This window comes from Trachurus japonicus, chromosome 22 (assembly GCF_045865225.1).
Source record: "Trachurus japonicus isolate A0001 chromosome 22, Traja_1.0".
Taxonomy (NCBI): Eukaryota; Metazoa; Chordata; class Actinopteri; order Carangiformes; family Carangidae; genus Trachurus; species Trachurus japonicus.
Genome location: NC_140928.1, coordinates 16,761,483 through 16,780,253, shown reverse-complemented (window position 1 = coordinate 16,780,253; position 18,771 = coordinate 16,761,483). Strand labels below are relative to the sequence as shown.

The 18,771-nt window shown below is 43.3% G+C and overlaps 1 protein-coding gene across 1 annotated transcript in view; it reads left to right on the top strand.

The window, feature by feature from the left end:
- Positions 1-2,445: 2,445 nt before the first annotated feature.
- LOC146963814 (fibroblast growth factor receptor-like 1) overlaps positions 2,446-18,771 on the top strand; it is a 28,489-nt gene continuing 12,163 nt past the window's right edge. The window contains exons 1-2 of the mRNA XM_085766664.1: positions 2,446-2,752; positions 3,537-3,632. Of these exons, the coding sequence (XP_085622790.1) occupies positions 3,548-3,632 (85 nt within the window). The 5' untranslated portion in view covers positions 2,446-2,752; positions 3,537-3,547. The remainder of the gene's footprint in view (positions 2,753-3,536; positions 3,633-18,771) is intronic.

Genomic DNA, 18,771 nt, shown 5'->3' with positions numbered 1-18,771 from the left:
CATCATGAGGAGGCTCACTAAGCCTGTGCAAACAGTTGTGTAAGCTCCTGTGGCTCTGAGAGGAACTTTCTATCTAAAGCATGAGGAAATACTACATGGCGAGGTTTATCTTGGCCTGGGTTGAAATACTCCACATTCATAACAGAAAGTCTGTTGACATGTGGGCATTTACCAGAAATGGACAGTCTAAAAAAAAAAAACACACACACCAGTTCAAAAGTGATACAGTGGCCTTGGAAGAAAAACACACAGGTTACATTTTAACAGTGGAGACTTTTTAAATGCCTTGCTAATGTATATCATCATTACTGATATATTTGCTATAATAAATTATTGGTAACACTTCATAATAAGTACACACTATTAAGTAAATACTGAATTCATCATTTATAACACATGAACAAGACTCATTAGTATGTAGTTTATAAACACAGTTAAAAGTGTTTTACTCATCATTGATAAGCACTACCTGTTTACTTATGAGTATTCATGCGTTATAAATGAAGAATTCTGTATTTATCAATGCTTAACTAATGGGTAATAGTGTTTACTTATTATAACGTGTTACTTTTTTTTTTGTTAGAGCTGCCAGTGCTGGATTAACACATGTGCTGCTGCTGCCTGCTGACAGTTATTGATTTTACTGGGTAATAATCTCTGCCTTCATCATGATGGGAGCTGGTCTGGGCTCCACTAGATGGCAGTACACGTGTATAGTGTGTTACTACTGTAATGGTATTCATCATTAAGCCACAGCAGGGGGATACAGTGCTGAACCATGTACTTTGATTTATTTATGCTTCAATATAGCCTCGTTATATTATAGTTTTAGATATTATAGTATAGCCTAATATAGTTTAGTTGATGTGTTATTTGTTATAAACATGCAGGGCCGTTGTATTAGGGGAGAAAGGTGATGATAATTCTAGGGGCCCAGCGCCCAGTGGGGCCCATAAAAAACCCCAGTAGTCTAATCTTTGTATGACTGATTTATTCGGCATAAGACCCTGACTGATACTCATAGTACACTGTAAAAACTCAACATCTTTCCAAGAATATTTGTCTTATTTCTTGTCCAAATGTCTCATTTCTAGTCAAAACTAATCTCTTTCCACTTAAAATAAGACTCATTACCTAAAAAATTACTTGTTTTTAGATAATTTTCACTTAAATTCACAATAAATAGAAAAATCTGCCAGTGAAAGTAAGTTTTTTGTGTTTGTAATATTGAAGAAAAACTTGCTCCACTATCAGATTTTTTCTACTTATTCCAAGTGAAAATATGCTTGAAAGAAGTAAAAAAAAAGTGTCTAAAAACAAGCTACTTTTAATATGATGTGTCTTATTTTAAGTATAATGAGATTTGTTTTGACTAGAAATGACATTTTGACTAGAAATAAGACAAATATTCTTGCTAAGATACTTGAGTTTTTGCAGTGTAATGCTGCATTAGCATCAAAACAAAGAAGGCTAAATAAAAAACGATAATACATACGTAGTCTAAGAAAAAAAAGGAAAAGTTAGGGGGAGGGGCCCACTTTAGTAGCCTATTCTTTAAGGGGGCCCAGAATTCCTAGCAACGGCCCTGTTTATGCTTCAATATAGCCCAGTTATATTATAGTTTTAGATAGTAGGCCTATAATATAGTTTAGTTGATGTGTTATTTGTTATAAACATGGACGTAGACTTGATTTAACGCGAGAGGTATGACTAACTTTGTAAAAAGTTTAATTATTTGTTTTGTTTTGTTTTGTTTAAAGCAGTACTCAAGAACTTTCAGTTTTGGTTGAGTTTGGCGGCGCCTGTGGACCAAAGCGGTAGTGTTTTGCCTGAAGGAAGACTCCATTTCCCATGAACACTAGCATGAAGCCCTGTAAATATCCTGCATTAAAATTAACAGAAGACATCAAAACTAAGTTTCTGTTTCCAGTGGATCCTTTCAAAGTGAAAACACAAACATAATCCATTGCTAAAGTGCCGTTTTGCCTGTTCCCTCCTTGTTGTGACTCGTGAAAGTGAAAGTAAAGTGAGAGCAGGGTTCCTACCATGCTCCTCAAAGCTGCTTAGTGCCAGAGAAAGAGATACAGACCCCCTCAGACCACGACAGAGGTGTCATTCAACTTGTTGTAAGTCGATGTATCATCACAAAAGTTATGAAAATATTTTATGAAGGTTGAAAAGTTACTTAGTGCTGGTTTAATTTTATTTTACTCTCATATAGAGGACAAAAACTATGTAGGGTTGTGCACTGTGCAGGGATGTGTCGGTGCTCTCGGTGCTTTTTAACCCTGCACCCACAGCTGCTGGTGTCTCTCTCTCCGCCGGGGAGATAACGGCGGTCTGTCGGTAAAGAGTTAACGGCTGCGGTCGACTCTGCGCGGCCTCTGATTGGCCGACGGCCGCGGCGCTGGGCCGGACAACCAGTCTCCGCTGCTCCGTGTGCGCACTGGAAAAGTCACTTGGTGGTGGACGAAGCAGGCTACAACTGTGTGTGGGACCGCCTCGGGCTCTTTCTTTGATTTGTTTTGTTGTGTTTTTTTTTTTTATGGGAAACGTTTCACTCGAGTTTTGAAAAACGCGTTTTAATTTAATTTCTGCGGTTGGTCCGTTAACCGTTAACGTTAGAGGTCGGACGGTGAAATGTCGACCACTGTCACTCCAGAGTCATGGGCTCTTCAACACGGACTTTAGCTAATAACACTTCTGTTAAAAGAGGCTAACACAACATTGACTTCATTCATTCAATATCCAGGTATGTTATCGATACACTTTTATTGATCCAGTTCCCCGCTCGTTTCAACTTGCAGCCTCTTATTTGCATGATTAGCTATTTAAAAATACAGGTGAGCAGGAGTGAAGTGAACATTTACTTTCAGCACTGCTCGGATAAACTGTGGAAAAAGTCAACTTTATGGGGCAGTTTGCTACTCAGGACCTTGCTATGTTTTAAAATGTATAGCTCATAAACACGGCTGTGCTTTTACATTTACCAGGACATATTCAATTTTTTTTTGCAAAGACCCCAAATAACTGAGTTCACAGACAGACTCCAGAGTACAGTCTGACTGCAGCAGGACAGGACCTATCATCATCAGACAACCTGTAACACTGCTAGGACTAGCACTGTTCATGGGTTTTAATTTAATGTATGTTGAATTATTTTATAAAATTGAGATTAAACCTATTTTATTTTGGCTCTTTTTTTTAAGACCCATTAGATTTTCTTAAAGATCCCAAAGGGGTCCCAGGAGTCCAGTTTGGGAACTACTGAGGTCAACTGAAGGGGAAAAAAACTAAGTTCAGCCAGAAAAAAAGTTTAATAAAGACATGGAAACTGCTTCATAAAAGTTTGATATAACTGCTATTCATAATGGTATCACTCATGAATTTTATGTAAAAAAAAAAAGAAAGTGTGTTAAATCATAATAACTGCCAATAGTTAAACAAAAAAACAAAAAAAATCTTGCCTAAATCCTGTAACATTGCTGTCCATGGTTTGGTTTGGCTCTGTCTCACTGTGTCTTCATGCTTTTCAGATTTAGGGAACATGAAGTTGAGTTTGGACACTATGGACGTCCTGAAGATTGTGCTGTTCGTCTTCGAAGCTGTTTTACTGACAGACTGTGCAAGAGGTGAGACCTGCTTCACTAACTTTCTTTCTTTCTTTCTTTCTAATATTTCACACTGTAAACTTGGAAGGTAACACACCGCATCACATTCATTGCTCATTATGAGTCAAGTTGACTGGCTGGTTTCTTGCGAGCATGAAGAAAGTCTCAGTTGGCTCTTAACGTTTTCTCACCGAGAAGTAAGAGACGGAAAACTAAAACATAAGAAAAAAAATCTCCACACACAGCCCAAAATCAACACGGGGCAGGGGAATGAGAGAGGGCAAGCCTACCCCTGCCCAGTGTGTGTGTGTGTGTGTGTTTCAGTCAGGACGGAGAATGTGTGTGCGCACATTCACTGCAGCTAAACCAAACAAACATCATCCATCAGCTTCCCAGGGTGAAAGAACACAAGTCAGTGTAAGGGTCCAGCTCTCCCGCCAAGGAACTGCCTCACTTCAGCCTTCCTGTGTGTATGTGTGTGCGTGTCCGTGTGTGTGCGTGTCCATGTGTGTGTGCGCGTGTGTGTCCCCATGGCCAAAACACTTGAGTGGAGAGTGGGAGACCTCAGTCCGACCACAATTCACAGCACTGTTTACTGTGCCAGTATCAATACTTTGCTTTATAAAGACAACTTACAGTGGGCTTGTCAACAGGTTGTGAATAACTGTCGAAGCAATTCCTATGATTTCATCCACCATCACTGACTACTGAACCGTGTCTGATGCAATCCAGTGGCATGAGTCAAAAGACTGAGGCGAAAAACCTTGAAACTAAACTCCAGCTTTAATGAGAGAAATCTGAAAGCCAGACACATTTCCCCGGAAGACCGCGCGCTGGCAAAACACCCAGGCTCCGCAGCGCTGTCTTTATTCTCCAGCACAGCGTGGAAGTGAATTCAAGAGGCGTCTGATAGGTACAATACCTGCATGTGGCATCGGTGCTCGAGGTAGAGGAGGCAGGAGGGGGGTTGGCGGCGGTTTAGAGGGGGAGATTAGATCTGTGGGTCTGCAGACAATGCCTCATTCACAGCATGGCAGCCGTGCCTTCACGGCACAACTAAACCAAAAGTAAACAAGACGTGAAGGCTAAATAAGATTAGACAGGCAATTTTGTATGTTTACAGATTAACAGATGTCAGAGAAACCCAAAGGGGGAATCCAGCGGGATGATGGAGAGTGGAAGTCCGATGGCTCTGAACTGATTTTATATCAGACAAAAGGAAGAATTTACAGTCTGTTTTTCATGATTTTCCTGAAAGTGGTTGCAGATGCACAGTCGGATCAGACACATCAACGGTTATGCAGTTGGCAGATGGTCAGAGTGAGATGATTCTGAACGATGCTTGACAATCTGTGAGGTGTAAATATCCCATAATTCCTCTCAGCAGAAGCAGTGAAACAGTGAGTTCAGTGTTACAGTCCAAATGCAACAGCTTGACTCTGACATCCTGTGAATTACAGTCGGGGAGCTTTGACTCAGAACGTCTGCTTTTATAATGAAGCGAAGGCCAGCGAGGCCGTAAAACTGCCCCAGTAAAATTTAACAATGTATGATGACATCTCTGACAAATGTAAATGAAATTATAAAGGACAGACCTCCTGTGACGTGTGTGTGCGAAGCAGTAAAAACACATTAGAGGTGTTGCTTTACTGCCTTTATCTAAACATTTCAGACAATGCCTCTGAAAAAACACTGAGTTTGGGTGAAACGCATTTAAGCCTGTTGCTGTCAGTCATCAAGTGACATCTGACCCAGGACCCCCTGCCCTACAACACACACACACACACACACTCGCTCGCATGTGGACCCTCCCTCTCCTCTCCACTACCGCGACTTTGCGACTGGCCGAGCAGGGATTATTTCTGAAGACCCCTCCTAGGAACCCCCTGCACTTCCTCCGTCCCAGCCCCCCCCCCTCCCACCCCCCGGTGCTCTGCCACCCCCAGCAGCTGGAGGAGGTGCTCAGTGATGTGTCCCAGCAGAGCCTCTAATGTGGTGACAGGCCCGGGACCACTGGGCTCCACTAACTCCAGGAATGCAGCAGCACTGGACATATGGATCTGCAGAAATGCACCCTGGGAGAAACAGAGCGGCACCAGGTGTCTCTGTTATGCACCAGGACTGGCTAATAATGAACACACACACACACACACACACATGCTGAATGGTAGTGTTTTGATGCATTTTAATTAGAAACAGGCACCAAATACAAGTGTGCACGTAGACGAATCTGCTGTTTTTTTGTTTTTTTTTAGCACCACACACATTTGTTTTCACCTCTGGAGCATCTGGTGAAGTTTAGAGTACACACACACACACACACACACACACTGCTCTACTGCCCCGTTTGGAAAATATACATTTTATAACAGAATTACATCATAGTTTCATAAGGTACCAGATAAATTGTATGCTAAGGGCTCTTAAAATCACAAGGCCATTTGGCTCGGAGACAGTTTTCCATTTCCTTTAACCATAATGAGGCTAGTTTCTCAGTAACCAAATGCCCCAAAGTCCTCTTATTTTTTAAATAGCTCCTGAATAGTAAGAAGGTGTAACAGTGGTGTTCTGGTTTGTGAGCCAAGCTAGCGAGACTCGGGGGGGAAGGAGGGAGGGAGGGAGTGAGGGAGGGAGGAAGAAATGCGCTGAAAAAGCTCAACTTTGCTGCTGAGTAACTTTTTTTTTTACAGTTCTAGTTCAACTGGCACTTAAATGCTCCATTTAGGTATTAGAAATAAAATCAGTTTCATGTTACATTTTGTTTTTCTGCCCACACCTCGCCAGCAGAACCCGTGGGAAGTCGAACAACCCTCTCCTTCTACTTCGGCTCTAATCAGTGTAACTGCTCAACACCTCCAACCTTTTTCCAAACCCAGACGACCGACGCTGACTGCCTCCCTTCATACATATGTCCCCTCGCTTCTCGCTGCTCCTCTGTGCATTTCCTCCCATTTATTACCAGTGTTAAGTTGAAGGAAGTGAGTTAAGTTAATGTGCTGTCGTTAAAACAAGGCATGAGCTGACCTTAACTCCCACCCAGCCGTTCTCGGCTCTCTGTAGCCCCCTATTTACCAAGTCTGGGTCCATTGGTGGAGAACAATGGACGGATTATTACATGTGGTGGTCCCCCCAGGTTGGACAGGGCAGCAGTAATTTATTTTAAACACTCCTCATCCCTGTAGACTGGACTTATTTGCCATCTATTAGAGCTCACAGCAGATGGGGGACTCGCTTTGCTGAGGCGCTGCCATTTAGAGGTGCGTGAGAAGAAGTTACGAGAGTGAACGAGCGCTGCTTTCGTGCGTCTGAATGTATGTGTGTGTTTTATTAAACAGGCTGAAATTACCCTGAGAAAAAGTCATGATAATGAGACATCCAAGGAGCACAGGGCAATTTGGAAAACCTCAGAGGTATACCAACCGCTATTCCTGCTCCACCTCCCTTCCCCTCCAAAACCAGGTGGAAATAATATTCCTGCTGTTATGATCCCTCTGTTTCTATCGCGGAAATAATGTTACCACCACTATAACAATTCATGTTTCCCATCTATCAGCACACACGGCTGACCCTGTCAGTTCAGGAGGAAACATTCGGGGAGAGGAATGTGTCAGACTTCACCCCTCGCAGGGGAAAGAAAGGAAAGGGCTGTAGCTGTGATAAGTAGTCATAATGGAGGTCAGTTGGTGTTTACTTTAGCAGGGTCATATAATCCCTGTGAGCAGCACTCCCCTCATTGACTGCCTTTAATGGCCACTTCAATTAGCATTCATGTGGAATTTCAACAAGGCATTGTCCGCTTTCAGCATTTGTCACTTTCAGCTGTATGCTAATGCTCGGACGCACATGAGGAGAATTTCATTTTCTACTTCTTTTTACTTGCTAAGAAAATCCTGTCGAATCATACGAAGGTCTGTGTGTGTGTGTGTGCGTGCGTGTGTGTGTACAATGCTCATTAGTTTGTTCGGGCAGTTGGCTCGGGGAGTGTTTTCAGACCACACACACTCTTCCTGCTGGCTGAATGGATTTGGGTTCAGTTAAATAGAATTCCTTTTGCTCCCGTTAACTCTGACGAAAACCCATGGAGCTGTTTACAAAGTGCGCACGGAGGTGTCAGATTGTCATCATTCAGATGATAATTGACTTTATTCGCCTCCTTGGTTTGACTTCCTTCGCTTTACCACACTTGTTGGTAATGGGTCCTTTTGTTAATTGACAGCTGTTTGATGTTAAAAAAGCATCTGAGGACACTGGACACTGTTTGGACTCCACACTTCAGGCTGCTGTGTTACACCCTTGGCCAGAAAGCGGAGCAGACTGAGCAACTGGAAGCAAGCCTGTAGGTGGGGGTGAGGGTCCGCCTTGCTGGAACCTTACAAGTGACCTTACAATAGCATTTCAGCCCCACAGTGGGAAATATTTGTCTTGCGCAACCCCTCTTTCTAAGCCTCCTTCATTTCTCCAGTCCCGCTCTGTTTTCTCTTTTTCTTTTGAGGAGCCAAGTCGTGGAGAGAAACCCCCTCCCCTTCGGTTTTGTGCTCCACAGCTGTTCGCTCAGTCACTTCAGTGAGTGAAAAGATGAGATTCAAATTGCTTCCCTCTTTCACCTCTCAACAGGAGAAGCGGCTTTTGTTTTCCTGTAGATTTTAACTTGTAGCTTCTTTCAGCTGCAGGCCGTGGGGGCAGAAATCGAAACTGTTCTTCCACGTTCCTTTTCTTCTCCGTGTGACATTGGCTCTTACCCTCTCAGTAGTGTCGAGCACTTTTGCACAAAAACAACAAAACACGCACCACAACAACCTTTTGTTGTCTCCAAAACACATCTGCAGTATGTATGTACGTGATGGTGGCCCTCAGGATGTAGCTTGGACTGAGCAGGTTTGGACAAGTCCAGCAGTTGTCATTGTGATGTTAGTGAATAAAAGGCTGATTTCATGTGCAGAAATACTATCTGCCCCATCTTACTGCATGTGCTTGTTTTCCGTACTTGTCACAGCCTGCTTGAATCCGTGCCACTGTAGTCTCATACTGACATATCAGAATACCAAATCAGGCAACAAGGAGGTACCTGTTGCACATCATATCAGGATGAAGTCTCTCTTATCTTTTTTTTTTTTTTTACCTTCACTCTGCCATCAAGTCAGCCATTGTCTTTCTCCTGTTTATAATTTTAGGAAACAGTCGGTTGCTAAAGTCATCTTTATAATCTGACGCCAGACATCAGGTTTTCTCAATCTTGTTTTTTTTTTTCTTTCCTTCTTTTTCCTGCTACCACCTCCTCTCTTTGGGGGTTTCACACACCGGGCCAGGGAATGGCAGGGATAACGAGCTCTGAATGAGGCCTCCGCTGCTTTCGACACACACCCGTGGACACTGCTTTCAGCCTCCGCCACCCCTTTTCAGTTCACCTCCGATGAGCTTCAATGAGACCCCACATGGCTTTGTGGCTTTTTCACTTCCACTTTGTTTTTCATTAGGGATTCTTTTGAGCGACCTCAGAAATTCTTTGTGCATTGTCCCCCATTGATTGAGGTTATAAAGAGTCTGGTCCGGGCGATCGCTTGTCACAGTCCGTCAAAATAGGAGTTGCCATCGCAAGCGTATAGGCTGTCACGATGGAATTCGTTTGCACCCATTTCCGGCAGCGCTGCTCTCAACACTGGAAGCGGAGGCGAGGAAGCAAAGAGGCCCAGATTTTTCATTCAGGGGACCCGATCCTTCTGTAATGAATGGAAAAATATGTCCCCACATTGACTTGAAGAGTGGAACAGGACAAGAGAGGAAAAATCATTTCAGGAGCAAAGAGTATAATCTGTCATATTTTATAGCCGGGCTACTGCTATCCCAGACTGGAATTCTGCACCATGCAGTGAAACTGATTTGATTTCCTCCTGCACAGAGATGTGCGTTTGGGCTTTGGACCAGCCCCCAGCCTGGATATACTGGGACTTAGAGGCTTGGAAGATTGGGTTACTTCTCCATTCATACAATTAATTTGTGTGTGGATTGACAAATACCTCAACAGTCTACTCTTCTTGTTTACTTTTAGATTAGTAGCTAAACGATTGCAGAAATAGCGGCGTCAGATCGTAGAGTCGGCCAGTCTGTGAGTTGATCCAACACTTTGGTCCAGACTGAAATATCCCAACAAGAATTTGATGGGTTTTCATAAAAGTTTATACAGACATTCACAGTTCCCAAAGGATTTGGTAATCTTCTAACTTTTACTGTAGCGACACCAGGAGGTGACATTTGTAGAGCTGGAGTAAAATATCTTGACGTCTATTGGATGGATTGCTGTGAAATTACCAACAGGTATTTATGCTCCCTAGAGGACTTCACCGGATGACTTTGGTGAGACTATTCCTCCACCAAGTCAAACCTGACAGTCCTAAAGTGAAATATCTCATCACAGACTTGATTGGTTGGCATCACATTGCCTACAGATGTTCATGGTTTCCAGGCCATTTATTCTGTGTTGGTAAAATTCATGTCAGCAGGTTGATGTTTTTCATGGAGAGTGCAACGTCTGGACAACTCATATCCTCTGCATGAATCTGATTGTGGTGATTTTTGGACCAAAAGTCCTAACTAGAGATCCGCATACTATTGCACTAAACCAAGACAGTAAAGGTTTTACCTGTTATACCTCCTTCCAGTGTGTTATCATTTATCTGCACGACTGTAGCTTGCTTCTTGGTCTTGTGTTTTTTTTTTTTACATTCACTGGATGATTCTCTGTTGGATACAGAGATTGAATGAGGTAACAGACGTTCTTGCAGCAGGATGTCTATTCTGGTCATCAGCCGTCTGTTTCTGTGCAGGTCACCTTGATAAAAAAAAAAGCTCTGTGCAGCTCTGTGTGGACAGTTGATTAACACAGAAAGAGACAGCCAGGCTGGCAGACAAAGATGGATTGAGGGCAGTGACCTTTGTGCCGCCGAGTATTAAGGTGAACTGGGAAAGCACTGAACAAATTGTCACTGTGAAAGGGCGAGTACCACATCGTAATGACAGGCTCAACAGCTCCACGATGACAGATTGATTTCAGACAATATTCCTGGATTGTCAAGAGGCCCCATTGCTGTCAGTGAGAGCTTTGCCAGTTCCTCCACCCCCTCCCTCCGTCTGTCTGTCTTGCCCCGCTTCTCCCCCCTTCTCCCCGCTCTGTCTCGTCTCTGTCTCACCCGCCTTTCTCTTTCCCTCACCCACTCCCCTCCTAGCCTCTCCCGTCTGAATCGCTCCATTCTGCCCAAACACTCCTGCTACATCTCAGTCTGTCATTGCCCCCACCCCCCCTCCCCTTCCTGAAAAGACCTTGTTGACAAAGGCGCTGGTGTAAAGCGCTTCCCAGTGTCATGGAGATTGGCCGATCCTCCGACTGTACGCTGGTGTTGGGTTCCTGGAGACGGAGAAACGAGGAGGTCCACCCAGCGCCAGGGCTCGGCCATTTTCGTCATTATCGTCGTCATCATCATCCTCATCCTCATCATCACCACACAAATCTGACCACAGCAGCACACACACACAGACACACACTAGTTTGCCACTGACAGCATCAAAAATGTCTCAAAAAGCAGCCTTCTTTACAGCCTCTGTGTTTTTCTGTCAGTCGGCGTAACATCAGACCAACGCGGAGCAACGGCGACTTGGCTTAATAAGACATCTGCATCTCATTCAGCACCTCCAGACTGGACCCCGACCGTGTCGACTGTACACAACGAGCAGGTCGGAGTCAGTTTTTCCCACTATGGAATGCAGGAAGGTTGAAGGAGGAGGCACGTATACTGTAGGGAGCGGCAGGATGCACCTCGCTGTCGACTGACTGAGGCCATGAAAACAACAAAAAACAGCGTTCTTGTTATGAGGAGGCCTCAAGAGTTTATTGTCCAGGCAGCAACATGCTCTGGAGCAGTGGTTGGCAACCGTTTTTGGCAAATTAGATCGTGGTTTGTTGCACATGTGGGGTGTATGGGCCAGAGCGCCAATACTTTTTAGGAACCAAGAACGAAAGCTGGCATCAGAAGGTTGCTTGAATTTCTGCTTTTCTTTATTCTTTGACCAGAGTAGCAATAGGCAAAGTTCTTGTGTCACTGCTAACATTTAAGATAGCAGATAAGGAAAAGTAGTTCGTTAAAAATGATAACTTTAATCCTTAGTATCAAGTGTTCATACTGAAACTTGGGTATCATATTATCACTGTTTCTCTCTCAGTTTTTATTCTGTGTTTTGATAATTTCTGAGACCAAGAAAGGTCAAATTATTCAGTAATTCTTTAAAAAAGCAGAGATTAGCACAGTGGTTCCCAACGTTTTTGGCCTCCGGCCCCTCTTAATAAAACAATGTCTATTTGTGAAACCCAATCACAGTTTATGGTCTTAGTTTGGACATGAGCCATCAGTAGTCCAACCAATGAGAGAGTTTTCCTTTTCACATTGTTTCATTTTAAGCATTTTTACAAGCCAGACAACAGTAGTTCACAAGACAAAAGCAAAGAATTAGAGACAAGTCATTAAAAACAGCACAGTTGTATGTAAACGAAAACTTTCCCTCTTTCTTGTATCATTTGAATCATTTTGGGCCCTTGCGGATGTCCTGAACCCCAGGTATGGAACAACGAGATTAGGATCTGTGTGCAACTCTTTGGGATATTTGTTATTTAAGATAAGATAAGGCCGGGGACTTTTAGAGGGCAGGGGATTTTATAAAGACGCTGGTCACATGTGTCCTTGTTTCAATAAGCCCTAAAATAGTGACAAGTAATATTGTGACTCATAAGTGTTTTTTTAGGCCAGGGCCGGCCTGGAGGCATTATTTTGTCAGTGCCATTCTTGTGAATGCCATGGGGGAATTTCTCCAAATGTGGAACAAATATTTACTTTGACTTAAGGATGAGTTGATTAGATTTTAGTGGTCAAAGGTCAGTTTTTGCCCTGTGAACGCGCTATGCCAGTAATAACTTGAGGGAATTTATACAATTTTTTCTACTAACATACACTTGGACTGAAGAACAAATTATATTTTAGAGGTTGAAGGTCAAAGGTTGCACAAAATGCTAAAAATGTATTTTTTTTAAATTTTATTTTATTTTCAAAAAAGTGTTGAGGGGAATTATGACGAGTAGTTTGTGATATTTCAATTAATTGTGCAGTGTTGGCAGGTCAAGGTTATGGTCACAGTGACCTCTCAAAATAAAATTTTTGGCCTGTCGAATGCAATATTTCTGGATGTACTCAAGTGAGTCGTCTCAGTTAGATTTTTTACTCAAGTCCACACAGCAGTTCTCACAAAGCTTTAAGATCATTATTTTATACAACTCTTGGTAAACAGGTATATAACCTGAAGCTAGTCAAGAAACCACAAGGTAATAATTAGAGATAATAATACAACCGTGAGGCAGTAATTTTACTCTCTGCTTTTCCGTTCTGTTTGTCATCTCAGAACCCCTCAAGGTTGCGACCGCTTGGATGGGTCTGAAACAGGAAGAAGTATGTGGTTAGATACCAATCTTGAACCATGGGGTTCAGTCTTAAATGTCCTCTCCTATCTGAGACAGGTGGAGGACAGGAACGAGAACTGTTTGTTGCATCTCAACTTAATACATGTGTGTTTGTGTATGAGAGAGAGGAGACAATACACAGACGGTCCAGAGCAGCCAAACATGTGTGAGTATTCACACAATGTCCCTTTCAGTGCCAAGTGGTTGGTCCATCTCCAAACATGTAAGACAGACAGTCATAAACAGGTGCTTGTTGGTGCCCTGCTCCGTGTTGCAGAGAGAAGGGTCTGTTTGAGTGTGTCATGTGGCTGAGGCCGAGTCTGGGCCAGGGAGTGGGGTGTGAGATTGTTGGGATTCCTGGTTGCTGCCGCCAGGGCCCACCTAATCCCCCTTCACTCCCCCATGCAGCCCTCCTCTCCTTATGAGCAGCGTGTTAAAGGAGGCTGCTCTGCCATCGCAGCCTCTGCTCCCTGCCACTCTCTAAATCAACTCTCCGCTTTAACCCTCACCTTGCTTCTTTCTTCTTGGCTTCCTTCTCTTCTCTTCTCTTCTCTCTCTCCACTCCCCTGACCCCTCTTTCTCTGTCTGTGACTCTATCTGGCCTTTCTTTCTCTTCCCTGCCTCCCTCCTGTTGCCTCTTCCCAGATAAGTGGCCCTAAGCACACACTCAGCCCCTGTGTGTGCACCAAGCCTTAGCCTAATGGAGTGAGATAAAGCGACTAGAGTGCCACTAGCTGTGTGCGCTTTCTGACCAGTGAATTACTTTTTCACAATTGCAAGAAAGGTTCTGCTACTGAATTAGTGTGGTTGTGTTTTATTATATTAAAAAAAACAGAGTTTTAATTTATGTTTATCTAAGAACAATGAGAGTGTTTGCCTATATTGGTAGTTTTGGATTGAGACTACTCAGTCTAGTCAGTAAATTAGTTACATTTTTAATGTATTCAATATTCTCGAAAATTTTAGTTTTTAAATTGTTATAAAAAATGTAATAAGATGAATGAAGATGAAAATTGTTTTTTTTTATATAATGTTGGTCATTCTTTCTTTCTCTTTTAACATAAAATAAACACAGAGATAAAATAAAATCCCATGTAAAGACCAAAGTATGCAATGCCATGCAATGCAAACCCTTGTTTTTAAGGGATGTAACTGATACTATTGGATTTCCAGCCACTGATTAATACTCTGCTTGCACAACAGTGGGATGGACTGTGTCAATGACCCAAAATAAATTATACATGTCATCCATCTTACCCACTCCAATCTGGTCAATAACATTCAGTTGTGTACCAGAGTTATTGATAATAGCCGAAAAAGTGGCCTATTTTGAAAGAAAATGCCCATTTGCTGTGCTGTGTTTGAGCAGGCAGCCCACTGGAAAAGCAGGGTATGAACTCTTCCACTGCAACTTGTGTGCACTGTCCGGTAATGAGACAAAACAGCCACTCCAAAAACATTATATGAAAGGCCCCTATTAATTCAGGTGAAGGACTTTCCATAAGGGAGACTCCATACTTTTCCAGGTTTGTGGAGGTATGGAAAAGTACAGAAGTCTTATGGAAAGTGAACCTGAATTAAAGAGGCCTTTCACCTCGTGAAAGTATCAATAAAACATATAGCGGGGAGTTTTCCCAGGAAAGTCTTATCTGAGTTAGTCAGCAGTCTGGATCTTGACATGTGCAGTCCTCCTCAGTGTTAATGCTCTGTGTGAAAAAGTTGCTTTCATTTCTTGTATTAATAGTGGTAGTCTTTGTTTCAGACAAGATGGAAAAGATCAATGACCAGTATTCAGTGTACTGACATTAGTCTAATCGATTTATTGTGGGTTTTTGAAAGGATTTTTGTTGCCGTATTACATCAGATAACAGTAGTAAATCCACAAACACACACACAGACTCACACACACATGCTCCTTCTCTCCGTCAGAGGCAGCTGGGGCCGGGAGAAGGCAGTCAAGTTTAATGAAATATAGCAGCTTAGAGTTCAAAGGCTCCACAGTAGGGCCTGTTAAGGGTAAGCCGCGTGATGGAGATGTTTCCAGAAGCTTTATGACGCCGGAGTAATTTCTCTCCGTTTCTTTCCTGTTCTTTTGATGAGGAGTCGACAGGAGCCTGTTGTTCTGAAGCCATTAGCGAAGGAAGCAGATGCAGAGAAAAACAGGCAGCGACGCCGGTCCAGCAGATCTGCTTTAATCAGACAGATCGACCGGAGCATCTTATTCTCTTTTTACGGCTTTGTTTTTATTCCGCCCCCTCCTGCTGTGTCTCTAGTCCCTCATGTCACCCAATAGCTCCTCCTGTACCATTCCCACCACCGAAGAAGTTGCTATTCAGCCCACATCTGATGGTACCGAAGAAAGAGCCATTGTCCCGGGCCGCTCTTACCCCGCTCTTATCTATTGATTGGAAAGCCGAGAGAGGAAAATAACGGGTATTGATTACCGCGCTGGTGGAGCTGCTGGGTAGGACGTCTGGAGGCGTAAGGGGAGACGGCATTCTTCACCCTTCGCTGCCCCTCTGCTGTCAGAACACCCCTTACCGCCACTCCATGTACCCCATCCCCTTTCACCCAGTCACAGCAGCCCCTCACCCTCCTCCTCCCTCTCTCTCTCCTTTCTCCCTCACCTTAACTTGCCTCCTTTTTTGATTTGCCAAGGTAGCGCCCCCCCTTGCTCTCCCTCTCTCGTTCTCACTGTTATATGCCGATTTTTATCTCTGCTTGTGAAATGTATAGCTGAGCGCAGCAGCGGGCTCTGAACAGAAGCTCTGGCCTTTCACACACTCCCTGAGCTGCGGTGTCTGCCTCACCTTTCCCCTTCACCCAACCCCTCCAGTCTCAAGTGAAGTCACCGGCTCTGGGTTTGGTTTCTAGCTTTCATGTATTTTTTTTTTCTCTGTGTGTGTGCGCGTGTGCATTTCTTTCCTCCCTCTCATGTTCCTTGAACTCTACTTTTCTACTTTTTTCCCCTCCATCTTGAGTTTTTAAGAGATGCATGATAGAATATTTCCCTGGGAGCAATGGCTCCATTAAACCACGCTGTCTTGTGTGAGAGGTCTGTCTGCTCTTGTACGGTCTGCTGAACTAACACAGTGCTGCTGAGTAGGAGGAAGCATTCTCCAGCTTCTATCTGTCTCTCTGCTTCTTATCCTTTATGTAAATACTGCATATTGAAGACACATTGACTCAGATCAGTGTTTATCTAAGTAATGAATCACTAAAGTCTGGCAGCGTGCAAAAGCCTTTTGAGGTATAAGAAATTCTTGCAGTTGGCTGGAGATTAAGGACCAAATCCTTTTTATTAGAAGATGTTTACAGTGTTGTTTGAATAAGTATGTCCTGTATTGGGGAGACGGTGTTGCGTGCATCATTAAGTTATCCTCATTGTGGTTGGTTTAGATCCAGGTGTCTGCTATGTATTGGAGCATCTGTCAGCAGCCAAGCCGGCCCTTTATTGACATGTTTGCAATGACTTAAAAAAAACACGAAAGCACTTTGTATGGGAGTAAAAAATGCATGTACACATCATTACAAACCCACAGGTGTTTTGTAAAAAGAGAAAATAAATGAGGAGAGAGGTGCCAGCACATCTGATCATTGCTCAATCCTGGCAGCCTTTGTAGTCCGTTTTCCCCCCCGTGTTCCTCTTCTACTTTCATTTGCATTCTGACATTTCCTAACATATTTCCCTCCACGGATGCCTGCACGTCAGATCAACAGTTCATTAACCTGCTCACAAGGTTTTGTGAAAAAAACTACTATATTTAGTCTGCATCACAAGAATGCCCCTTATTGAATGTACCCCTTTCTCTTAAAATAATCCATCACCAAATTGAGCAAAGAAAAACAGAGCTAATTCTGTGAGTCGCCAGGCGTCCTCCTCCTCTTCCTGCGCTATGAAAGATTCCATTCACACATGAAGCTCGGCTATAATAGGGAGCGCTGTACCAATGCTGCAGTTCGGGAAAGCCCATATGGTCATGTGTATCGTTTTCCATTTACGGCGGAGCTAACAATTCTAACAATTTGAGTAAACACTGCGAACTACTCAGCAGTTTGTCACAAATCTGGCAGATTCCCATTCATCACAGCCTCCGTGGAGGAACATAATGGTACGTTCAGCAAACAGCAGAGCGCCTCAGAAGACCGAGGCTAAAACAACAGAGGAAATTGCAGCCGCAGTACATTTTACTTCCAGTGCAGTGTGATTACCTGCTGCATGTTCAGATGTCCTGAACTGTGTATCTTACAATCATGCAGATAAGGCAATAATTCCTCATTTCTCAGAATTGGATTTGCTACAGAGGGCCTCTGTGTGGATCCTGAGCTTTCAACTCCAAGGTTAAGAGAACCTGTCCTTGAGAGGAAGGGAGGACGGGGGGGGGGGGTTTCTGAAGAAAGGATGGTGGTCATGCACACAGCACAAATACTTATTAAGTTATTCAGACGATGTCCTTGATTTCAGCACCTCTTCATGCCTTGTTTTTCAAAGGAACTTCAAAAGGTTTTTTCAGGAGCGGAGATGGAGGGAGGAAATCATTTGTTGCACATTCCTTGCGCTTGGAGCACCAGCCAAAGCTTTTTAGTTTATGAAGCCAAAAAGTTCATGAGCTGGAGATATCCTGAACATGTTCAGATTCACATAGACCTTTATTAACGCTGCTGCAGGAGTATTCACCATTTTGGCTTATTTATTTAGGTGTATGTATATATTTATTTATTGGAAATTAGCTTTACAAAGCTCGCTAAGTTTCTCCCTGTTTTCTTTAATTGTGCTATAGGCTAAGGTATTACACTTATCTAACTACATGAACATCAATATGCACAATTTCTAAAGTGATTTACTGGTATTAAGACATCATATTGTACCATACTTATTATTATAGTCAGAGTTTAAAAGCACCACAGTTGAAGGTTGTCTGACCATAACAAGAAATCAGGATCCTCCTCAGATGGACTGGGGAGATTCTCCTGCAGAGAGGTTTTGCAGTGCACTGCACATTTCTACCAATGGAAAACAGGACTCAGATGTTCCCTGATCGCTTTTTATTTTATTGGGAAGTATAACATTGTAAAGAAATGCTTTTGTTTGACAATGTAGGTTCGGTTTGTTTTGAAACTTTGCTTCAAGTAAAACTTTGACATGAATCAGGCCTTGTTTTGTACGTCAGCCCCCTCCATTAATCCAGAAGCGGCACACGGTTGAGTGACTTGTGGAGCCATAAGTCCGAAGAGATAACTGAAGCCTATTTGTTCAAGATTTGGCAGAAACGAATTTATGTTTTTACAAGGCGGTTTAGTCTTTTGGGATCAACTCAGTCCATATGAGTCCCAGCAGCGCTAAGCCAACGCTGTGACCTGTTTGTGGTCCTAAAGCAGAGTAGAAACAGTGAGCGCCTCTGTTCTGCTTTCCTGGTAGGAGAGGAGTGAGATATGGGCCAGCTGACAACAGCCAAAGAGACTGTGGTTGTGTTTTCTCCACAGACATAAACAATGACACTTCCAATTTCCTGTGCATGCTGTGGACCAGGAAAGGCCATTCACAGAGAGGAAGGAAAACTCTGAGCATGTGTGTGTGCGTGCGTTCATGCGTGGTTGGGAAAAACTGGGAAAAAAAGGAAGGAGGCTGTCATTGGGTTTTACGCTCCAAGATTCACCCTTTTT